Here is a 21,758-nt window from a genome sequence, read left to right on the forward strand (position 1 = left end):
GGGTGATGAGCACTGTTAACTAACATCTTGGCTACCGAGAGCAGGTATCTTGGTGATAGTTAACATCTTAGCTGGCAGCTAGGACCTTAGTTGAGAGCTGACAACTGGGTTGACCACCAACCCCTAAAAGGATAGCAAGCATTGAGTTGCTAGCCAGCTGGATATAGGACCTGGCAAGGGGGGCACAAGCGACAAGGGGCAGGAGGCAGGGACAGGACTAGAATGTGTTAATTTAACATCTGAATAGTCCTTTCACTCATCCTTTATCTCACTTGCCCAATTCACCCCAGGAGGTGGATACTATTAACACTATTTTACACATGCAGAAAGGAGTCTCATAGCAGTGGGTTGCTGATGGTCATTTATCTCGGCTGAACCCAGATCACCTGAGGGAGATGGGGAGAGGGTGGGCTTGCAGGGAGGGAGGAGCCAAAGGGAGACTTTCCTGGTTCACCCCCTTGACCAGGGCTTGACCTGGTTAGGCCACACACTCGGCCTGACCCTGTTGTGTCCAGGGTTATGCCTGCTGTCCTCCCACAGGTGGGGCTGAGAGGCTCTGGGAGAGCCAGGCCATGCAAAGGACAGCTCAGAGCCACCAACAAATAGGCCCTGAATACAAAAAGCTGGGGTTGTGATGTGTTGAATCAGCATAAAAAATAACACATGGACCATGTCCATCCCACAGAAATGCCAGCACAAGTGTTCAAGGGAGCACACCCAAGGCCATTCACGGCTGCATTGGTTCTAACAGTTGAAACTCTGGAAACAACCCCAAACTCTGTCAGCCAGGGGATTGTTAAATAAACTGTGGGTAGCAGTGCTGAGGCAGAGACATCTCCAATACACACTTTTATGGGAACGGGACAACTTGCAGGAAAAGCCATATCACATGAGCCCCTTTAAAAAACTCACAAACCCCTATATTATAGGAGCCTACAGAGCATATATCTATAAAATGCATATAGAAAGGTCTGGAAGGAGAGAGGACCTCAGCAGTTAGCACTGAGGAAGGCAGTGAGAGAGGGCCAAATGACATCTGCTTTATCGATACAATTTAAGATTAAAAAATTGCAATCTATGAATAAGTGTATTCATATACCGTATTAGAAAAATGTAAGAGAAGGGTTAAAGTAACACATAAGAGTTGGCGAACCCTTTCATTTAATTCTCACTGGCGGCCCCTGTAACAGGTGTTGCATTGTTGTCTCCATCATGGAGCTGAGACTGAGGCCCAGAGAGTGTACGTGACTCACCCACTTCACCCAGCTGAGAGGACAGCTCAGGTCTTCTGACCCCCAATCCCATCCGCTTTCCACCATGTTCACTGCTTTGGGGCATGGCGTGTGTGTGTGTGTGTGTGTGTGTGTGTGTGTGTGTGTGTGTGTATAGAAGGATGGAAGAGGTGGGAAGAGAAGTGTAAACAGAGCTCATGGCCAAGAGCCCAGGCTACCAGGGGCTGGGGGGATGCAGGGAGACCTGCACCCCCACACCTGGCCCCGTCACCACTGTGGAGGCTGGAGGGTGAGCCTAGGCTTTGAGGATTCCATAGAAAAGAGATGACCAGCCTTGAGCCTTTGTGCCCTTGGCTGGGATGCAGGACAGGGAGAGGGGTGCTGAGTGGAGACCTGGGGTCCATGAGTTGCCTGGGACCCACAGAAGATACCTCTCGTGTCTTCAGGGGCCTGGGTGTTCAAAGTTGAAATGGCGCACACGACCTCTGTGTGCAGCCCTGGTCCTCGGGAGACCTTCAGTCCTCCCACCACGAAAGGAATGGGGCCTGGCAGGCATGTGAGCCAGAAACTCTGGCCCAGGATAAAGAGGAGCAGTGTGAGAAGGTATGTGAAAGGGGAAGGGCATGTGTGAACACAGCGCTTAAGAACGCTGACGGGGGAGTCACAGAGACCTGGGTTCAAAGCTTGCCTCTGACCTTAGGCAACTGACAAACGTAACAGTATGGACCACGGATGACATGCCAGGCACTTTCTGAGTGTTTTCTCTGCACATATTAATTCTCTTAAAAGTCACAGGCCATAGGCGGGTATGATGATGATGATTATTTTTAATGACCGCACCTACAGCATACGGAAGCACCTGAGCCAGGGACTGACCCTGTGCTACAGCAGTGGCAGATCCTTAACCCACTGCACTGAGCCAGGGATTGATTTTTTTTTTTTTTTTTGTCTTTTTGCCTTTTCTAGGCCGGCTCTTGCAGCATATGGAGATTCCCAGGCTAGGGGTCGAATTGGAGCTGTAGCCACCAGCCTACACCAGAGCCACAGCAACGCCAGATCTGAGCCGAGTTGGTGACCCACACCACAGCTCACAGCAACGCCGGATTCTTAACCCATTGAGCAAGGCCAGGGGTTGAACCCGAAACCTCATGGTTCCTGGTCAGATTCGTTAACCACTGAGCCATGACGGGAACTCCCTGAGCCAGGGATTGAACCTGCACCTCCGCAGTGACCCGAACTGTTGCAGTTGGAGTCTTAACTGTGGAACTCTGCAATGAATATTATTATTATCTGCATTTTACAGAGAAGGAAACAGAAGCACAGAGCAGTGACATGACTTGATCCGTCCACACAGCTGGACTGTGGCAGAGAATGGATTTGAACCCAGGTACTGTGCTCCAAGATCTGGTGTTCTGAATGACAATAAGGTAAAAGCTACCATGGTAGTTGAGGAACTACCGTGTTCCAGATGCTAGGCTGTTTTCTTTCTTCTGTTCATATATTATTAAGCATTACTGCAGCCTTGGGAGAGAGTTAATATTAGCCCCATTTTACAGATGAGGAAACTGAGCTCAGCACAGAGAAATCACGTAACCTGCCCAAAGGTCACAGCGGTGAGAGGATGAGCTAGACCTTGCCAGTGGCCTGGGTGGGTGCAGGTGGCCCCCTGGGGAGCTCCCGAGGCCCCTCTGACAGCGCCCCTTCCTGGCTCTCAGTAACTCCTTCCCTGCCTGCTCCGCTCAGGGACTCTGCACCACCCCTCCCTCAGCCCACACCCCTCAGGCTGGGGGGCTTCTTTCACCTTCTCTGGGTCAGGGTGTTGGTTTGCAGGGCTTGGTCTGAGCAGGGTGTTGGTTTCTGAGGATTAGTGTCTCAGGAAGTGAGACTGAGGTGAGGCCTGGGAGGGGGACACTGAGTGTACTTTACCCCCGAAAAAGCAATTACCCATCAAGCCCCCACTCCCCGCCTCCGGCCGCCCTCAGTGGAATCCAGTCAACTTCCAGAGGGTTTGGCTGTGGGCTTGGGTGAGGCCTCAGGGCTGTTATAGTGGCAGAGGGTGGGCAGGCAGAACACAGAAGGTTCTCACTGGATCTTTTGGGCTCATGTAAACCACTGAGGCCAGAGAGCCTCGAAACTCTGAAGGAAATAAGGGTAAGTCTAAAATGAAGTCGTGATAGAACATGATGGAGGATAATGTAAGAAAAAGAACATATATATACGACTGAGTCATTTTGCCGTACAGCAGAAATGGACGGAACATGGTAAATCAACTATAATTTTAAAAATAAAAATAAATTAAAAAAAATAAAGTCAGATCCCTGCCTTGGGTTTGTGTAGCTGATTTTACTTTTCAAAGTGTTTCTCTGACTGTGAAGAAGGCAGGGCACACATCGCAGCCCCCACTAGAAAAGCAGGATAAGAGGTGGGTGGGCAGCCTGGAGACTTTCTGGAGTCCCTCAGATGCTGTGTGTTTGGTCTAGGCTGGATGGAACATTGACAGGACACACAGATTCCCTGCTGGGGCTGGATGGAAGCCACAAAGCCTAGTCTCATGGTGACAGAGGCTGAGAGGGCCTCTCTGGGTCCTCCTGCCATGAGGGGACCTCTCTAGGCCTCTATCTTCCCATCTGTGAAACAGACAGGGAGACAGAGTAGAAAGAAGGCTGGGCTGAGAGTCGGGAAGATGGGACTCTCACCCAGCTTGGCGGCCAACACTGCATGAGTGTGAGTGTGTGTGTGTGCGTGTGTGTCTGGGTGTGCTCTCTCTGGTCTCAGCACAGGGAGGTCCCTGCCAGCTCAGGGCTCACGGGCTCAGTGCTCCCTTTCTTCCAGGGGCTGAGGACAGATGGCTGGGTGTAGGCCCTCAATGGTTAGGGGTCAACACCCAGCCCTTCCACAGACAGAACGTCTGCCTATTCAAGCTTCACTCGTACAAATGCCATCAGGCCCTGAAGGATCAGGACTGACCACACAGGTTCTCCCTGCCACCCTGTCCCCGACTCTGACACTGCAGTGGCCTCCTAACTAATCTCCCAGCCTCTGGCCTGTTTACTGATCTGGTTTCTCACTAATCTTCCTTAAGCTCAGAGACCGATGTTTCCTGCGGTCCTCAGACTGGCCAGGCTGGGCAGGGAGGGGAGCATTCTGTTCCCACTGGCTCGTCACCTAATTTCTAAAGTCCTATTCTTGGTTTCTTCCCTAGGTATCGAGGCTTGGCTTCCAGATTTAAATGACTCGGAGACCTTAGCTTCCCCAAAGGACAGACTCTGAGGTAGGGCAACCTGCCTCAGAAAGTCACGCAGGACAGGGGCTCCATCACTGTGGGAAACCAGCCGGCCAGGCCCTGAGCTCTTCCTGCTCGTGCTCTCCCAGACCCTGTGCCTTGCCTGCTCACCCCAGCCTAGCCCTCATGCTCCCCTGTCTAACCTTCCATGAGCTTCCACAATGAAGCACTCGAGGAGGGGGTTCTGGAGGGGCCAGGAGGTTAGGGCCATCCAGAGGCCAGGACATTTGGCTGACTCACGCACTTGCGCTGGCATTTGGCTCTGATGTCCAGTGAGGGGTATGGAGGGTAGGGTGAGGCAGAAAACCCAAGCCTCTTGAGAATGTGCCAAGGCTAGTTGAGGCAAGGCCTGGGAGGGGCCCTAAGAAGCCTCAAGTGTAGCTGGGTGGCCCTGCTCTCAAAGACAGAGTCTCTCGGGAGGGGCCGAGTTGAGGTCTCTAGGAGAAAATCCTTTGACTGTCATAGCCCTTGCAAGGTTCAGGCCCGTGGGGGTCGGGAGTGCTTCTCACCAGGGGTCTGGGACCTCCTCTGACATTTCTGGTCTCCCTTCCTCCTCCAGGCAGCCAGGAGGGTGGGGATCGCTGAGTGAAATTCTTGTCTAGATGCATGAGGGCCCCTCATGGTGCTGAGAATTCCCCAAAGGTGAGGGTAGGAGATGCCAGGATGGGCAGCTGGAGAGATCAGGGGTGCCAGGCACTGGTTCTGGGGATGGGTTGGAGCTATGGGACCACAGATTCCATAGGACAGAACTGATGCTGGAAGTGGGGTCAGATTGAGGTCCAGGACCTTGTGCGCTGAGTAATGGGAAAGTACGGGGGATCTTAGTTCTTATGGGGTGGGGCCTCTGAGTGCCTCCATCCACCTGTAACTGAGGCAGGGGCGGAATTTGTCCAGCAGCCCCTCCTCAAATCCCCCCATCCCATGGAACCTAGGGGATGGCTGCAGGTCGTCCCTCCTTGGGGCCAGAGGATGGGCTGGGGGATTGACCCCACGTGCTGCTACCATTGTTTACAAAACCTTCAGGATGAGCCCAACCAAGGCCTGCTGCTCGCCTAATGAGACATTAACGGGTAATTAGGCGCAGTGGTTCCTCCTCCCCCGTGACTCACAGACAGCTGATGCTTAAGTCAACTGTGCGGCCAGGCTTTCTTTGCATCGCTCTGACAGCACCTCAGCCAGACCCGGCCTTTCAGGCGCCCATTTATTTTGCAAACAGCTAGGGGGTGCCTACTGCATGTCCTGCTCTGTTCTAGTCACTGGGAATGCAGTGAGTCAGATTTAAATTCTGCTGGACATTGAGAACTATGTCTAGATACTCATGTTGCAACAGAAGAAAGGGTGGGGGAAAAAACTGTAATTGTAATGTATACATGTAAGGATAACCTGACCCCCTTGCTGTACAGTGGGAAAATAAAAAAAAAAAAAAAGTTAAAAAAAATAAATTCTGCTGGACAGAGACAAATAATAAACAAACAAATCTGGGAAAATATATAGAATGTCAGAGGATGAGAAGTGCCATGGAGAGAAATAAAGGGTGTCAGGAGCAATGTGCATGTGCTTGTGTGTATGTGTGCGTATGTGTGTGTACACTCAGGCACATGAGATTGTAAATAAAGCAAACACTTGATGGAGGGGAGAGAGGGAGCTGTGAGCACATCGGAAGGAACAGACAGAGGCAACCGAGGTAGAGAGGCCCCAGGCTGGGAGGGAGTGAGCCTGCCGTCCTCAGGAGCAGCAAGGAGTGGGAGGCGGAGTGGGAGGTGGTGAGGTCAGTGAGGGGCTGCAGGCGTGGGGAGAGATTGCTGGGGGCTAAGCGGAGGAATGATGTCACCTCTCTAATGTTTAACAGGATCACTCCGGCCGCTGCCAGGGTGGACACAGACTGTAGAGGCAGCACCAGGAGAGACCATTTCAAGAATCCAGGGGGAAGGTGATGGTGACACGAACCAGGGAGTTGCCATGAAGGTGGAAAGAAGTGGTCAGAGTCTAGATGGAAGGTGAGGCCAACTGGGTTTGCTGCCAGCTGTGGGGTGTCGGGGGAGTGGAGCAGGTCATCAAAACGTGTGGCCTGAGTGACCCAAAGGATGGAGCTGCTCTTCACAGAGAGGAGGAAGGTGGTGGGAGAAGTGGGGATTCAGGGGAAGGGCAGGAGCCCAGTTCTGGACATGTGAAGTTTGCGGTGCCTGTTAGATTTCCAAATGGGGATATGGAGTAGGTAGTTGGAGTTTCTAGTCTGGGATTTCAGGTGAGTGATGCAAAATTTAGGCTCATCATCATAAAGATGGGATTCAGTCTCAAGAGCGTCTGGGACCCCCTAGGGAGTGAGTATAGAAAGTTCATGGCCTGAGGGCCTTCCAGTGTGACACGGATGGGGGGGTCAGGGGTGGGGGCAAGGGCAGGAGGAGAACCAGGAGAGCTGGTGGCCTGGGAGCTGAGTGAAGAGGATGCTTCTGGGGGGAGGGGATGCACAACTGTGTCAAATGCTACTGAGAGTCGATGATGAGGACCGAGAAATGACCTCTGGATTCAGTCACAGAGAGGCCAATGGGGACTTCGGTGAGAGCATTTGGAAAAGGGTTAAGAGAGACTGGGAGAAGGAGTGGGCAGAGAGGAGGGAGAAAGGAGGAAGGGAGGAAAGGAATTGGAGGTAGTGTAGATTCCCTTATAAGGAGCTTTGCTGTAAAGGGGGGGGCTAGAGGGAGATGTGGGTTAAGAGGGTTTGTGTGTTGCTGCTTTTCAGGTGGGAGAAATCACAGCCTGTTTCTGTGCTGCTAGCAATAGTCCAGTGGAGAAGGCAGTACTGATGGGGCAAGAGAGGGCCCCTTTCTAGAGAGCTCTCCAGCCTCTCCCCATGTCCAGCCAAGAGGAGTTGTCCTCTCTTAAGGGGACAGTGGGGGCTCTGGAAATGGCACCAGGCTGGGCACAGGATGTCTGAGTCCTGTCCTAAATCTGCCCCTTGCTGGCAGTGGGACTCTGTGCCAGCCCCTTAACAGCCAGGGCTTCAGATGTGGAAAGCAGGTCTTATAAGAGCAGCGCTGCCTCCCTGCCTGGGTGGTGATGGAGATTGGATGAGGAAAGAGGTGTGAGTGCTTTGTAGAAAGCAAAGGGTAGAACAAATACTTGGGATTATTTTTATTATTCTAATCACTCAAGGGATTATTAAGCAAATGTAAGGGATTACTGCTCATTCAACCCTACCTGTAGGCGCAGCCTCCCCACACAACGGGCACAAGAGCGAGTTGTGACCTGATCAGCAGGAAGCCAAGTAGACTCCCTGACCCTCCATTGGGGCTCCCCCTCCTACCACTCTGTGCTCCATGGACCCTCTCCTTCCATTCATCGCTGGCAAATGCTGGCCTTGGAGGCCTCCCCAGTCTCAGTCCCCTCAGTCTGACCCTCCCTCTCCTTCCTCTGAGCCCCACTCCCCGCCCCATCCTTTTCATTCAAATCTGGAGGAAAGAGCTCAGAGGGGTTAGTGCCATAGGATAATGGCACTAACAGATGGTTTCCTGGTTTGCTCAAACTTGGAGTTCCCCTAAGAAGTGGGACTTTGAGTGCGCAAACTGGGCAAGTGCCGGGTAAACTGGGATAAATCGGTCACCCCGGTCTTGACCAAGACCACACTTAACTGATTTACCATTATCTTGTAGGGAGGCCTTAAACAAATCACTTCATTTCTTTGGAGTTAAGTTTCCTCGTCTGCAAAATGAGAGGCTTTGTTTCGCCGGAGCCCCTTTTTGGTCCCGTCCGTCCCTCTTGTTCTGAGCCTGGAGGTCATTTACTCCACAGACATTTACTCAGTGCCACTGGGTGCCACACTCTGTGCTCTTCCTGCTGACCGTGGCATCCTGAGTGCACAGCACACACCTCACACTGGCAGGTGCTCAGTAAAGACCTATGACAATGATGAATGAACCTACCCTACCCCCATTCCTGGCTTGATCCTTATCCAATCCCCTCTGCTTATAGTTCTGACCGCACATATTCTCCCAATCTGTCACCTATAAGCCGCTGGAACCCATGATTTAAGCCCAGAACTCTGGCCAGACTGAGTTGAGCTGAAAAGTCCAATGAGGGACAGGAGAGTCTGGTCACTGCTCCTGCTGGCAGTAGATGTCTACCCTGGATGCCACCTCCCAAGAAGATGTCACCAACATAATGCTTGTCCACTGTGGGTCCTGGAGCACCACCACATTCAGGTGCCGGGAGCCCACTGAGCAAAGGGCCTGTGTTGGGCTGCTCCAGGCAGATGTCTGCCCCTGGTCACATTCTGTCCCCTGGGCATCTGCCTCCAGCCACCCCACTCCCTTCCCCGCCTAGCCTCAGACCCCAAGTGGGGCTCTGGGGCCAGACTGGCTGGATTCCCAACCTGGCCCTCCACTTCCCAGGATGCTATACGCCCTTGCAGAAGTCACATAAAGTCTCTGAGCTTCAGGCTCCTCATCATAATTTGAGAACAGAACTCCTTTTAGGTTCATGGGGAGGAGTCCGTGTACATGGAGCGCTTGCTGTGGGAGAAGCAAGTACTCAGTAATTATAAGCTATCATTGGTACCTCCACCATCTTCCTTGTCATCAACACTCTGTCTGGTGAGAACAGCCAAGAACAAGCTCACGCTAAATGCATCTTGGTCACAAGGTACTTGGATCTCTCCTGCTCCGAGAAGCCTTCCCAGATTACTCCAGGAGAGCAACAACTAACAGTCCATGTGGCCAGGACACCCTCACTCTCCCACCCCCACAAGCAGCACTGAACCACTCCACAAGCCAGGGGTACCTCTCCCCAGCCCTGTCTAAAGCTTCAGTCCTGCCGTGACACCCTTCCTCCCCCCTCTGCCCAGGTCAGCTGGTCTGTCTTGGCGATCTGAGAGATCCCTGCCCGCAGCACTGAGCCCCTCCCTGCCTGCTGGTGCTTCAGAATAGTTTAGAGAGGAGGATTATGAGGAGGACAGGGACAGTGGAGGGGCCTGGGGAGATAGACGGTGGGAGGCTGAGACGGTGGGGCGCCCCCTAGACTCACCAATGTAAACACGCCTGCTCCCAGAACGGCATACACTGCGTGGAGCCAGGGCACCTGCAGGGCAGACATAAAGTGGGCTTAGGGGTGGTGAGATGGGCCAGGGGGCGGAGGGGCAGGGAGGAAGGATCAGTGCAGAGAATGGAGGATGTGGGACGGACCTCCCTTCTCTGACCCCTCCCAAACCCAACCCCAGACCGAGAGGTCCTTAGTTCTCTGTGTGCTCAGGGTGGTAGGGGAACCCCAGGATAACAGTGATTGTGGAGGGGCTGGTTCTTCCCTCCACACAGCCCCAGGCTCAGGCTGGCCCAGGGTGACTCAGGCTCTGGGGCCCTGTCATCCTCCCAGCCTGTGTCTGGCCCGAGGCTGCACCCTCCTCCCAGGGTGCACTTAGCCTGTCCCTCCGTTGGGAGCTCCCTGGCCCTGCCGCTGGGGTAAGAGGCTCAGGCAGAAGGGGACAAAGACTTGAACTCAGGGGACCAGCTGCAGAGGCTGGAACTGGGCCCCCTCCCAACCTCTGCTCGAGGCAGCCAGCTGTGTGTGGAAACCCTGAGAGAGGTGCTACCGCAGCTGTGCCCTCCATAGGGCCTTCCCCCAGAGATTCCTGGAAACACAGACATCTTCATCAGCCTGACCTTGGTCAACAAAGGGTTCTTTGAAGCTCTGGGGCTCCCTTCCTGTGCCCCCACCCCCGGATCCTAGATACACAGAGGGCCCCTAGGCCAGCTCCGGCTCCTCCCTGCGTCAACAGGATCCTGGGAAGAGCCAAGAAAATGCCAGAACCAATCCTGACGTCCTGGACTGGGAGCCAAAACCCTGGGACCCGGGCAGGCTGGCGCGGGGGAGGGGCAGAGTGAGGACTGCTGCTCCCAGCCTGGCAGAAAAGGGGCAGTGGGCACCGGGTAGCAAAGGTGGCTAAGAGGAGCCTCAGGGCGGATATAAAGCACTGAGCCCTCAGCAGGGATTCAACAGCTTCCTCTTTGGGGTTCCCAGGACTCAAACCCCCTCCTGGGATGCCCTCAATCTGCCCTTCCTCTACCTGAGGCGCCTGAGTGCCTGAATGGGTCACTGAGCCCTGAGCAGTCAGTGCTAGCTGGACTTCCCAGGCAGGCCAGACACTTCCTTTTTTTTTTTAAATTTAAACAAATTTATTTTATTTTATTTTTATGGCTGCACCCATGGCATATGGAAGTTCCTGGGCCAGGGATTGAACCCGTACCTCCGAACCACTGCAGTCAGAGTCTTAACCCACTGTGGCACAGCGGGAACTCCCAGACACTTCTTAAAGAGCTGGTTTGGCTGTCCCCATGGACACTGTCATGAGGTCAGGGTATGTTCGGAGCCCCACTGTCCACTTCCTGTCCTCCCTTGCCAGCCAGATTCTGCCTCTCTGGACCTAGGGCCCCTCTGGGCCTGGGGGCCCCGTGGAGCACCAAAGCTCCCTCCCCTGCCTGGGGTTTAAAGGCTCCACAACCTCCCTTTCAGCCTCGCTGCCATCCTAGGGGGAAGGACCGGAGAGGTGAAGCCGGATGTGGCTCATGGAGCAGGCAGGTGTCTGGGGCCTGCCAAGAAAAGCCTCCCTTAGTTGTTTGCTTACAGTGCCAGCAAGCCCAGGGCAGGTGCCAGGAGGGGCAGGACAGGATGGAGGCTATGAGCCCTTGGCCCCAGGCCTTCCCTGGAGGGTGTAAGAGGAAACAGCCCCCTTGGGCCAGCGGTCCCCCCCTCGGCCGCCCCCATGGGGCTGGCTGGGAGCCCCAGAGACTCACATATTGGAAGGGCAGGAGGATGGCCAGGATGAGTCCACTGAAGAAGAGGGTCATGAGCAGCACGAAGAGCACACCCTGGCAGGACGTGAAGTCGAACTGCAGGGACAGGACGGGTGTCAGCTGCCAGGCCCCTCTGGCCCACACAGAGCAGCTCGGCATTCCTGGGGGACCCTGGCTGGGCAGGGTGCTGGCCAGAAGGCCAAGGCCTCTGCAGCAGGCCACCTTCCCGTGCTCACCCCCAGAACCCAGCGTTCCTCCCCCTCCCACACCAGGTGGCCTCCCAGACCCTCCGCATCCCTTTACCCCTCCCCACGAAGCTTGGAGCCCCCACCCCCTCTGCCTTCACTTGCCCGCAGGCCCCAGAGCTGACCTTGGTCTGGAAGCTAAAGACGGTGACCGAGAGGCAGACGAGGGCCGTGATACCCAGACACAGCAGCACGGATGTGGTGTTGTAGTAACTGCAGGACCGGCAGGCCGGGAGGTCAGCTTCTGACTGGGTCTTCTGGTTCACCCTGCCCGCCCCCCGACCCGGGCCCTCTTCCCAGGCCCCCCCTTTTCTGCCAGGACCTGATCCCACAACCTCTGCTCACCACCCTCTCCCCTTTCCCATGATCCTCCCGCTCTCTGCCTCCCCATCCTTTCTGCTGGGACCCGCCCTTTCCAACATGCTTAGACTCAAAATCCTCTTTGAAGCATCTTGAAGAGGTGGGAATGGGGTGGGGAGGGTTTTGTGCTGGTGCCTCTAGGTGGTTTTCAGGGAACTGCGTGAGCATGAAGCTGGGGTCTTTTTGGCTGCAGCTTGAGAGGGGTCCCCTTGCTCTCTTCTGCCTCCCACCCCCATCCCACTAACCCAGCCAGGTCCTGGAGGCCTGCCCGGAAGAGAGCAGGAGGAGAGGGCTCTATGCCAATGTTTCGTGCCTGCCCAAACCCCACCCCATCTAAATGCTCCCAGGAGTGATGGTGTTTGGGGAAGTTCCCCTTGGGGTGTAGCCAGTCCCCTTCTGTCTGTCCCCTTTACCTGGACAGCATCCCAGTGAGGTAGGCCATGGACAGGGTCTGAAAGGAGAAGGAGGATGAGCGAACGCTAGGGGCCCAGACACCTGCGAGGGCCAGCCAGGGTCTCCACCCCTTGCAGGTACCCCTCAACTCTGAGTCTGCCTCACTCATGCACACGTTTAACTCCAGGACTTGGCCTGACCTCCTCTTTCTTTCAGCTGTCCCTCTCCCCCCACTCCTTTTTTTTTTTTTTTTTTTTTTTTTTTTTGGTTTTTAGGGCCACACTTGAGGTGTATGGAAGTTCTCAGGCTAGGGGTCGAATCAGAGCTACAGCTACCAGCCTATACCACAGCCACAGCAATGTGGGGTCTGAGCCACATCTGTGACCTACACCACAGCTCACAGCTCACAGATCCCTTAACCCACTAAGCAAGGCCAGGGATTGAACCTGCATCCTCATGGATACAGTCGGGTTTGTTACTGCTGAGCCACGATGGGAACTCCCTGGCCCCTTCTTTCTTTTGCAGTCTTGCTCTGCCCTCTTCCTGAGACACCCCCTCCCTGTTATCCATAGCCCTAGGATTCCCCAAACATCTTAAACACAAAGTCACAATGGAAAGAGAGAGAGAGTGGATGGAGTGGGGAGAGAAGCCCATTTGGAAAGGAAAGATGGGATGTCTCTGTGGAAACAGTGGGGTGAAAACACCCCTGCTTCCCCCAGTGACCTCACTTTGGCTGTCCCCAACTCCTAGCCCTCGAAGCCCACTTTCCATGTCTCTGCCCTCCATCCCCACTCAGCATCTGTCCCCAGACACCCCCACATAACTTACAAAGATGGTCAGCAGGATCAGATTCCAGGGGAAATGCCTCCTGAAAGGCAAGCCACCGAGTTCAGAGGTGAGTGGAGAGGGTGCCAGCAGCACAGGCTGGGTCACCACTGCACAGAGGGCTCTTTCTCGCCTATTCACCCCCATTCCTTGGAACCTCTTCCTTCAGCCACATCCCCATGTGCCCCCATCTGTCCATGCACTCTCCCCCCACCCAGGTGCCAAGTAGGAGGGAGGGACAGGCCTGCTTGATGGAGCCCAGAGAAGGATGGGGCCCTCTTAGGGGTGCATAGCACTGGAGGCAGGCAGGACTGGGCCCAGAACTTCCAAGATCCTGCTCATGTTCCCACAAGCTGCCCCTCAGGCCATCATCATACCTGGGTCCAGAGCAGCAGGCCAGGGTCAGGTAGGTCGCAAAGAATACAGCGCTGATGAGAGACGGATGGATGGGTGAGTCAGCTAGTTCTCGCTGAGGCCCCTCCACCCAGACCCCTGCTCATTCCACCCTCTGCCACCCCTGCCCACAGGGCACCGAGCAGGGTCTGAGGGACAGGGATGGGGGTTGGTGAAGCCCACGATCATCCTAGAACCTTGCAGTGGGTAGGGCGGTGGTCCACTTCCAAAAGAGAGGAAGGGGAATAAGATGAGCCTACTTCTAGAAACACTGAATCTTGGATGCCAAGGGCTCGCTAAGCACCTTATCCAAAGTGGTTCCCCCCAGACAATATTACTTAAAAAAAAAAAAAAAAAAAAGCTGACATACAGTGTTCTCTGTGTGCCAGGCAGGGTGCCGCGTGCTTCATGAACATTAACTAAAATGACCCTTGTATCTTCTCTATGAAGCATGTTCTTCGCTTTATAACTGAGGTACAGGGAGGCCAGGTGACTTGTCCAAGGTTGTGCAGCTACCCCATGACAGAGGCAGGATTAGAACCCAGGCACTCTGGCTCCAGAGTCCTAGCTTATAACCACTACCCCACAGTGACTCCTTTAGGCCTTCCCTGGCCCTGTCGCTACCTGTAATGATCTTGTCTGTCCTGCCAGCGTGTGGCACAGCAAGAAGTACCTGTGGCATGAATTTCTGGGTCAAGTGACTGTGTCCATCCGGAGACTGGCAGGAAGCTTGGGTGTCACCCAGAGATAGAGGTTGAGGAATTGAGGATTTTCTGGGGAGCAGTGGAGGTGGAGGCCAGGCCAGGAGGTGGGAGATGAGGGCTGAGGACCCAAGGGCAGGGCATGCTCATGCCTACTAGACTGGTGCCAACACCAGCTCCCAGTGTGCTCTCAACATGGCGCCTGTCCTCCTCCCCCATCCCCCTCCTCTGTTCTCTCTCCCACCCCCCACAACAGCAGTGCTGACCGACCTCCTCCATCTGCAAACGTCCCAGGCTGCCTTGGTCTCCTGCCTGGTCTGGCCTGATGCGTCCCAGAAAGATCTGAGAGGAGGTAGGGCTCCCCTGGCTCCCTGCCTGCCACCTGCAAATGTCACGTCATGCATCTATGTGCCCTCCCTGTCCCTCTTCCCATCCCAGGCTAATCCCCCCAGCCTCTGGCCCCCCACCCTCCACTGCCCTGCCATCTCTGTTACTGACACCATCCTGCTGCTACATCTTCTCCCTCACAAACCTCCTTGGCCATTTCTTTTCTTCTTTTCTTTTTTAGGGCTGCACATGGGGTACATGGAGGTTCCCAAGCTAGGGGCTGAATTGGAGCTGCAGCTGCCAGCCTCTGCCACAGCCACACTAACACCAGATCTGAGCCAGGTCTGCGACTTACACCACAGCTCACGGCAATGCCAGATCCTTAACCCACTGAGCGAGGCCAGGGATTGAACCTACGTCCTCATGGATGCTAGTCAGATTCATTAACCACTGAGCCATGACAAGAACTCCTCTGATCCAGAATATCCTTCTCCACCTCAGACCTGAGTAACCAACTGCCTACTGGGCAGACATGGCTGTTCAGAAAGGTGCCAAAGGCTGCAAGCAGGTTAGAGCCGAACTTGCCCTCGTCGCAGTTCCCTCATCCCCCATTGCAGAGGATGTCATGCAGCCTCCAAGTCACCCAACCAATGACCTCGGTCAGCCTTGCCTCCCACCATGTCATGCCCAACTAACCACCTGGACCTGTTGCTACCCAGTCAGCTCTTGAATCTGTCCCCTTCTCTCCATTCCCACTACCACCCTCTTAGGTCAGGCCACTTCTTTCTCTCCAGTCTTCCTGTCTCCAGCCCTGCCTTCCACTCTCCAAGGTACAGGCAGGTCTGATCATGTGACCCTTCTGTTTAAAATTCCGAACACTTGGCAATGCCCTGCAAGATCCACCCCCGCCGACCTCTCCAGCCCATCCCTCACGCACTCCGCCCCTCCATTCTACCTTCTCATCGCCCTCTGCCTCCTCACAGTGCCCCTCCACGCTCTGCCCCTGCTGGGAAGGACCAGCTGGCAAGGATGCCTGGGGCCGAGGTGAAGGGGCTTCCTCTGTGCACCAGGGGCAGTCCTCCACCGAAGCCTGCACCCCACACCTCTCAGGTCTGCTCATCTGACCCCCATCCAGGTGCAGCATCTGGAGCGACCTGTCCTCTAACCCTGGGCCTGGCTTAGGCTAGGTGATCTTCAAATATCGAAGGTGAGATATGAAAACACAGGGAATGTAGGGGTTGAGGCAAGCCTATTGGATTTGGCGAACAGAGCCACTCATCCTCACCCTTTCTCATTCTTCACTGGTTCCCAAATGATGTGTCACTGTTGTCGCAGTGATGGAGGGGTTCTCAGTGCCAGGGCCAGGACTGCAAGACATCCTGCCCTGTGAGGGGCAGTGGAGTCGTCCTGCCCCACTTGTTAAGAAACACCCCAGCATTTGCTCTCTTTTGATCTCCTTTGAGTCACTGGTCAGTCACTTCAACAATAATGATAATAATCATACCCTTGTCTATTCATATCCTGGGTGTGGGGCCTGTCTCCCTGGCCAGACCTGAAGCTTCCTGAGGGCAGGGCCCAGCCTTTTGTTTCTCTCTGGTCCACAGCGCCTCAACCCTCAAGACGAGTGGTCAGGAGGAAGGGCAGAGGGATGGAGTACGTGGAGCATTGGGTGCAGCTTGGGAGCCTGACCCTGCCACTCACATCCCAGCTCTGCCACCACTGTCATGTGCCCTTGAACACAGAGCCCCAGGCTCCTGCTTTGCAAAGCGGGAACACTGGTACCAACTCACTGGGCTGCACAGAGGACTGAATGAGAGAATGCACTGTGAGCCTTGAGCCCAGGGCCTGGCTCAGGTGTTGGGGCTTGAGGATGGGAGTTATTATGATAATTAGAACCCGCTGACTGACAGCTTCCTGAGGAGGCTCGGACCCACCTCCCCCAGCTCTGGTCTCCTACTTTTCCTCCTCTGCCGGGTCTCCCCCCGACGCCACCCCACAGCCCTCACTCCTCCCCACCGCAGGGAGGCCCGAAGTTCCTGTTGCCAAGGCTCAGAGGGAGCAATCAGACAATAGGGCAAGAGCCCACTGAGGGAGATGACTGGGCCTGGAGAAAGTGGGGGCTGGGGGGGTACTGGAAGGCTGCCATCCCAGGGAGCAGAGAATGAGTCAGAGGAAAAGAGAGAAAGATGGACTTGCTTGTCAGAGCCTGGGCCCTAGGGCCTGGGCTGGAGCCATGGTCTGTTTACAGAGCATCAGAGGCGTGAGGCTCAGGAGGCCAGCATCACCTCCCCCCAACTTATCCTGCTCTGGGACCGGTCCCCCGCTACGGGGGGGTGGGAGGGTGCGCAGAGCATAGAGGGGAAGAACGCAAGCTCTGCCGTCGGAAAGACAGGCTTCAGTCCCAGCTCCACTGCTTAGGAAGCAACACCTTCTCTCTCGGCCTCAATTGCCTCATCTATAAAATGGGGATAGTAATAGTATCTGCACAGAGGGTTGTTAAGGAGCAGATGAAAAACACCTGCAATTCACACAGCACAGTGCTTCACGCGTAGAAAAAGATCTGCTTTGTTCTTCTTGCTGTTAAGGGCTTCGTATTCAGAGGAGATGAGATCCACTAGGGCTCGGACCCAGGGCAGATTCAGGGAGTGGGATGGATGGGGGGAGAGGGGAGAGAGGGCCAGAGCAACAGGCTGGCTTTCTGGAGGACAGGGCAGCATCCTGGTGGTGAACTGAATTCCCAAGCAACTTTTAAGTCTTTGTGACACCCCATGAAAAGCGTCCCCGCCTACTTCCGACTTCTCTCCACCCCCACCCAGCCTGAGCTGTGGACAGCATCCCGGTCCTCTGCCAGGAGATGGGGAGGAGGGAGGATGCTGAATCTCACGTTCGGAGGTCAGAGTCTCACGTCCACCCTCGGTGGGGGCGGACTCTGCCTCCACCTCCTGAGCCTACTTATTCCTGCTCTGTCCCCCTGCCACCACCTGCTTAGGGCACAGGGTCCCAAAGACCCTCCCACAGGAGCCTGGAGACTCCATTCCCAAGGTCTCCAGGCGCACAGGCTGCCAGGCGGTGCTGACGTGCCGGGAGCCATGCCAACCTGCCGTGTGGGCTGGCCCAGGAGGCTGTCCCTGGGGCCTCATTAGCTTTCCCTACAATGTCCCTAGATCCCCAAGACGCCAGCCTCCCTGTCCGGTCTGCAGACAGGCCCTTGGTCCTGTGCCTTAAGAAAGGCTCTGGGTGTGAATGTCTTCTCCCCTGGGACCCCAACTTGCCTGAGCCACCCCCCGACTCCTCCACTCCTCTGAGGGGCCCCAGAGGTCTAGACGCCTCCTTCCTGTCTGCCTCTGGCTGGCTTGTGTTAACTCGAGCCCCACTCTGGGATTCCCCACCCAGGAATGGGCTGGGACAGCCATGGTGCCCACCCAGGAACGGGCTGGGTGGCCATTAGTGCCAGAAGGCCCCACTGCTCTCTGGATGCCCTCTGTGGGGCCTTCCAGCGCCCTGCCAGCCAGTCCCTAATTTCCTCTCTTGCTTAGGCCATGCCAGTCCCCAGTCCTCTTGGCCCATTCTTTTTTTTTTTTTTTCTTTTTAGGGCCCCACCAGCAGCACATGGAACTTCCCAGCCTAAGGGTCAAATAGGAGCTGTAGCTGCCCGCCTACACCACAGCCACAGCCACAGCCACCAGATCCAAGCCGCATCTGCGATGTACACTGCAGCTCACGGCAAAGCCAGATCCTTAACCCACTGAGTGAGGCCAGGGATCGAACCCACATCCTCATGAATACTAGTCAGGTTCGTTACTGCTGAGCCACAATGGGAACTTGGGCCCATCCTTTGAGGTGCACCCTTTGATGTGGCCTGGGGGCTCCCCTCCTCTGAACACTGCTCTTTCACAGACTGCCTTGTGCTGCCCGCCACCTTCCCTCGCAGAGGCCTCCTGGGCAGCCCCAGTTCCCAGCTGGGCTCGCTGTGGATGCTGAGGGAGACTTTGGTGACAGTAGTTCTTTTTTTTTTTTTTTTTTTTTTTGTCTTTTTGGGCCTCACCCGTGGCCTATGGTCTAATCGGAGCTACAGCTGTCAGACTACGCCACAGCTCACGGCAACACCAGATCCTTATCCCACTGAGCGAGGCCAGGGATCGAACCCACAACCTCATGGTTCCTAGTCAGATTCCTTTCCACTGCACCACAATGGGAACTCCAGGTGACGGTAGTTCTGTTCTGAGCTTAGGGGTGGTCTGGCCTAGAGTTATCCAGAGTGACTCCTTAACTGCCCACATAGGAGAGTCAGAATAAGCTTCTCTCAAGCTAACACATTCAAGAGTATAGGACAAGCAGGAGCTGGGTGCTGGGGAGGAAAGGAATCTGCCCAGCAGAGGGATTAAGAGTGCGAGCCTCAACTTGAATCTTGGGTTTGAATCTCAGCTCCACCACTGCCTCCCTGTGTGACCTTGGGCAAATTACTCAACCTCTCTGAGCCTTAGTTTTCTGAGGTAATCATACCCAGTAGATTGGAGGAGTGAGTGCAACACTGTACATGGAGCACACAGAACAATGCCCAGCCCTTATTAGGCACTTCATAAGTGGTAGCTATTATGATTAATAATTCGTAAGCACTAATAACAACTATGTTAATAAGAGTAGCAACAGTATCATTAGTGTGGGCCAAAGTGTTCCAGGGCCCCTTCTCCTCGGGGCCAAGGTCTAGGTCTCTCCAGCCGTGACCCCAGCCCCACCCTTCCCTCCTTGTGCAGGTGCCGGAACCAACGCCCATCTCCTCCCCTCCCCCTCAGATCAAAACACCCAGAAGGGCCCTTTTGGCCATGCTCTTGTGAGGATAGTTCCTACGGGGTGGGAAGGGGCCACGGGCTGGGATTCTGCCAGCAGAGATTTCCCCCTTGTGCCACCAAGGGTGCTCTGGGAAGGGGCTTGGGGTATACTCACTAGGATGCCCAGTACCAGCCTGGGTTGGCCTGGACATAGTCCTTCACGGGATCACTGCAGAGAAGGGAGGGAGACAGAATCAGAATTCACCCTGTCTCTGTCTTTTTTTTTTTTTTTTTTTTTTTTGCTGTTTAGGACCAAAGCTGCAGCATATGGACGTTCCCAGGCTAGGGGCTGAATTGGAGCTGCAGCCACTGGCCTGTGCCACAGCCACAGCCACAGCAACGCAGGATCCAAGCTGCGTCTGTGACCTACACCACAGCTCGTGGCAATGCCAGATCCTTAACCCACTGAACGAGGCCAGGGATCAAACCTGCATTCCCATGGATACTAGTTGGGTTCATTACCCCTGAGCCACAACAGGAACTCCCTCTGTCAACCTCTTGGTTCAACTTCTGCACCTGCCTCCCCCTTCCCAGTTCACAGAACTTGAGAAGAAGAAAGGAGGGACCACACCCCTGGCAGCTGAGGGACCCCTGGCCCCAGTCTCAGGTTGAGACATAGATGTGCCTGGGTGTGGGGCTGGTGTATCTGAGAAGAATGGCCGCCTCACAGACACCTGCCGGCCCAGAAAGCATGGGGGCTGCCGCTGCCTGATAGAGGACCCTTCTGTGTGCACTAAGGTTCCTCCCAGTGCGGCGGGGGCCGCTGTCCTGCACAGACATCTTCAGGCAAACATTCCAAGAACAGAGTGATCCTGGACCCCTACCACCCGAGGCCTGGCCCCACCACCCTGGGACGTGCTGGTCCACATGGTCGACTCACCAGAAGGTGAAGAGAGCCACAACACCCAAGGTCACCAGCAGCTGGATCAACAGAATGGTATAGACCTGGGGGGTGGGAGGGGGTTCCGCTCAGCCTGGGGGGCCTTGTTGGAGGCCAGGGAGGCTTAGGCCCCCAGCAAGGTTCAGGGAGACCCCCAGCTTCCCCAGAGACTCCATCTCCCCTCCAGACCTGCATCCTGTGCCCTCCACCCTTCTTCTTAGAGGGTCACTGGAATGAATCCAGGACAAGGTGAAAGGGGAGCAAAGATGCTCCAGAACCCACGCCCATGGGATCTGGAGAGAGGAGACCACGTGTTCAGGCACAGCAGGGAGCAGTGGGGTCAAACCTAAGGAAGCACTTCCTGGTAGGTGCCATCCGCTGGGATCACAAGAGACAGGGAGAGGGATGGTCTCTGGGCAGAGGGCTGGGCCAGGGGCTTCTCAAGGGGCTCCCCCCGCCCAGCCTCCCAGTCCTGGAGAGCTGGGGGAGGCTCTTACCTTTCTGATGAAGACTCGGCGAACTTTCTGGTCGTCCCAGCTGAAGGTGGTGAAGAGCTCATGGTCTCCAGCAGGGAAACCGCTCTCATAGCTGGAGCCGCTGCCTGGGTGGGCAGGGGGGAGCCCATGAGAGCCTCTACACACAAACACCGCCCCCAAAGGCCACCTGCTCAGAGCTGCCTTTTGTCAGACTGGCTTTCTGGTCCAGGCGAAGCCTTTCTCTCCAGCCCCATTCTCAACCCCCACCCTCCCACCCCCCATCCCCCAGAGATCCCACATCTCTCCCAGGCTGCCTCTCATCTTTCCTCTTCTGAGTCCTGAGAATGAACTACCATCCCCCTTTCTCCACCCCCACCACCCCTGGCGAGGGCTTCCAGGGGCGGAGCTCTGCCACCCAAATGGGACCTTTTCCTCTTGGGTCCCCCCCCCCCCGCCTCCTCCCTTGTGCCTAAGAATCAGAGAGGGACAGCCACTCTCCCAAGGCCACTTTGCACATTCCGGGGTCAAAGGTTCTACCCTGGCTTGCTCTGAGGCTCTTGGGGTGGGAACTGGGGACCCGCTGGTTGGGTGGACCTGCTGGTACTCCAGTCGGTGACCAGGGATGGGGGTGGGGGAGACTGGTGGGGAAATAAAGTCAGGACAAGGGCAAGAAGTGGGGTGTGTGTGGGGAGGAAGTTTTGGGTCCTGATCCCAGAACTCAGGCTTTCAGAGAGCATGCGCTCCACAGGCTAACATGCACTTTTCCTCCTCAAGGCTGACAAGCTGTGTGACCTTAAGCAGGTCGCCAGCCTTCTCTGAGTCTTTTCTGCGATATGGGCCACCTCATGAGGATGAAACGAGATAAAAGTTTCTCTCTTCCATCGCTCGTCTGGGCCATTCCTAAGGCCTCAAATGTGTCCAGTCTCTTCTCCCCCACGGTTCCTGCCAGTTCTTGTCACCTTCCCCTCCACAGCAACAGCCTCCGTTGTTGTCTTCCGAAGCTGACCTCGCCACTGCCCTGCTTCAGGCTCA

At 55.4% G+C, this 21,758-nt stretch overlaps 1 protein-coding gene and 1 long non-coding RNA gene across 6 annotated transcripts in view; one reads left to right on the top strand and one right to left on the bottom strand.

Moving 5' to 3' along the window:
• The window catches only part of LOC102167177, a 43,921-nt gene extending 23,657 nt beyond the window's left edge, over window positions 1–20,264 (top strand). Inside the window, exons 3-6 of one of the 5 annotated variants that reach the window (XR_002343940.1) lie at window positions 2,536–6,512; window positions 14,471–14,566; window positions 15,677–15,748; window positions 20,109–20,264. This is a non-coding gene — a long non-coding RNA (uncharacterized LOC102167177). Of the gene's footprint in view, window positions 1–2,535; window positions 6,513–14,470; window positions 14,874–15,676; window positions 15,749–20,108 lie in introns of those variants that run through there. The other 4 variants (XR_002343942.1, XR_002343943.1, XR_002343941.1 and 1 more) reach the window with 4 other exon arrangements.
• FAIM2 (Fas apoptotic inhibitory molecule 2) overlaps window positions 1–21,758 on the bottom strand; it is a 33,701-nt gene that overhangs the window by 5,947 nt on the left and 5,996 nt on the right. The window contains exons 3-11 of the mRNA XM_003126120.5: window positions 20,748–20,851; window positions 20,251–20,315; window positions 19,486–19,539; window positions 13,498–13,548; window positions 13,124–13,163; window positions 12,316–12,353; window positions 11,668–11,755; window positions 11,298–11,393; window positions 9,535–9,588 (exon numbers count right to left, since the gene is read on the bottom strand). Coding sequence (XP_003126168.5) covers window positions 9,535–9,588; window positions 11,298–11,393; window positions 11,668–11,755; window positions 12,316–12,353; window positions 13,124–13,163; window positions 13,498–13,548; window positions 19,486–19,539; window positions 20,251–20,315; window positions 20,748–20,851 — 590 coding nt within the window. The remainder of the gene's footprint in view (window positions 1–9,534; window positions 9,589–11,297; window positions 11,394–11,667; window positions 11,756–12,315; window positions 12,354–13,123; window positions 13,164–13,497; window positions 13,549–19,485; window positions 19,540–20,250; window positions 20,316–20,747; window positions 20,852–21,758) is intronic.

Source organism: Sus scrofa, chromosome 5 (genome assembly GCF_000003025.6).
Source record: "Sus scrofa isolate TJ Tabasco breed Duroc chromosome 5, Sscrofa11.1, whole genome shotgun sequence".
In the NCBI taxonomy this organism is placed as follows: domain Eukaryota; kingdom Metazoa; phylum Chordata; class Mammalia; order Artiodactyla; family Suidae; genus Sus; species Sus scrofa.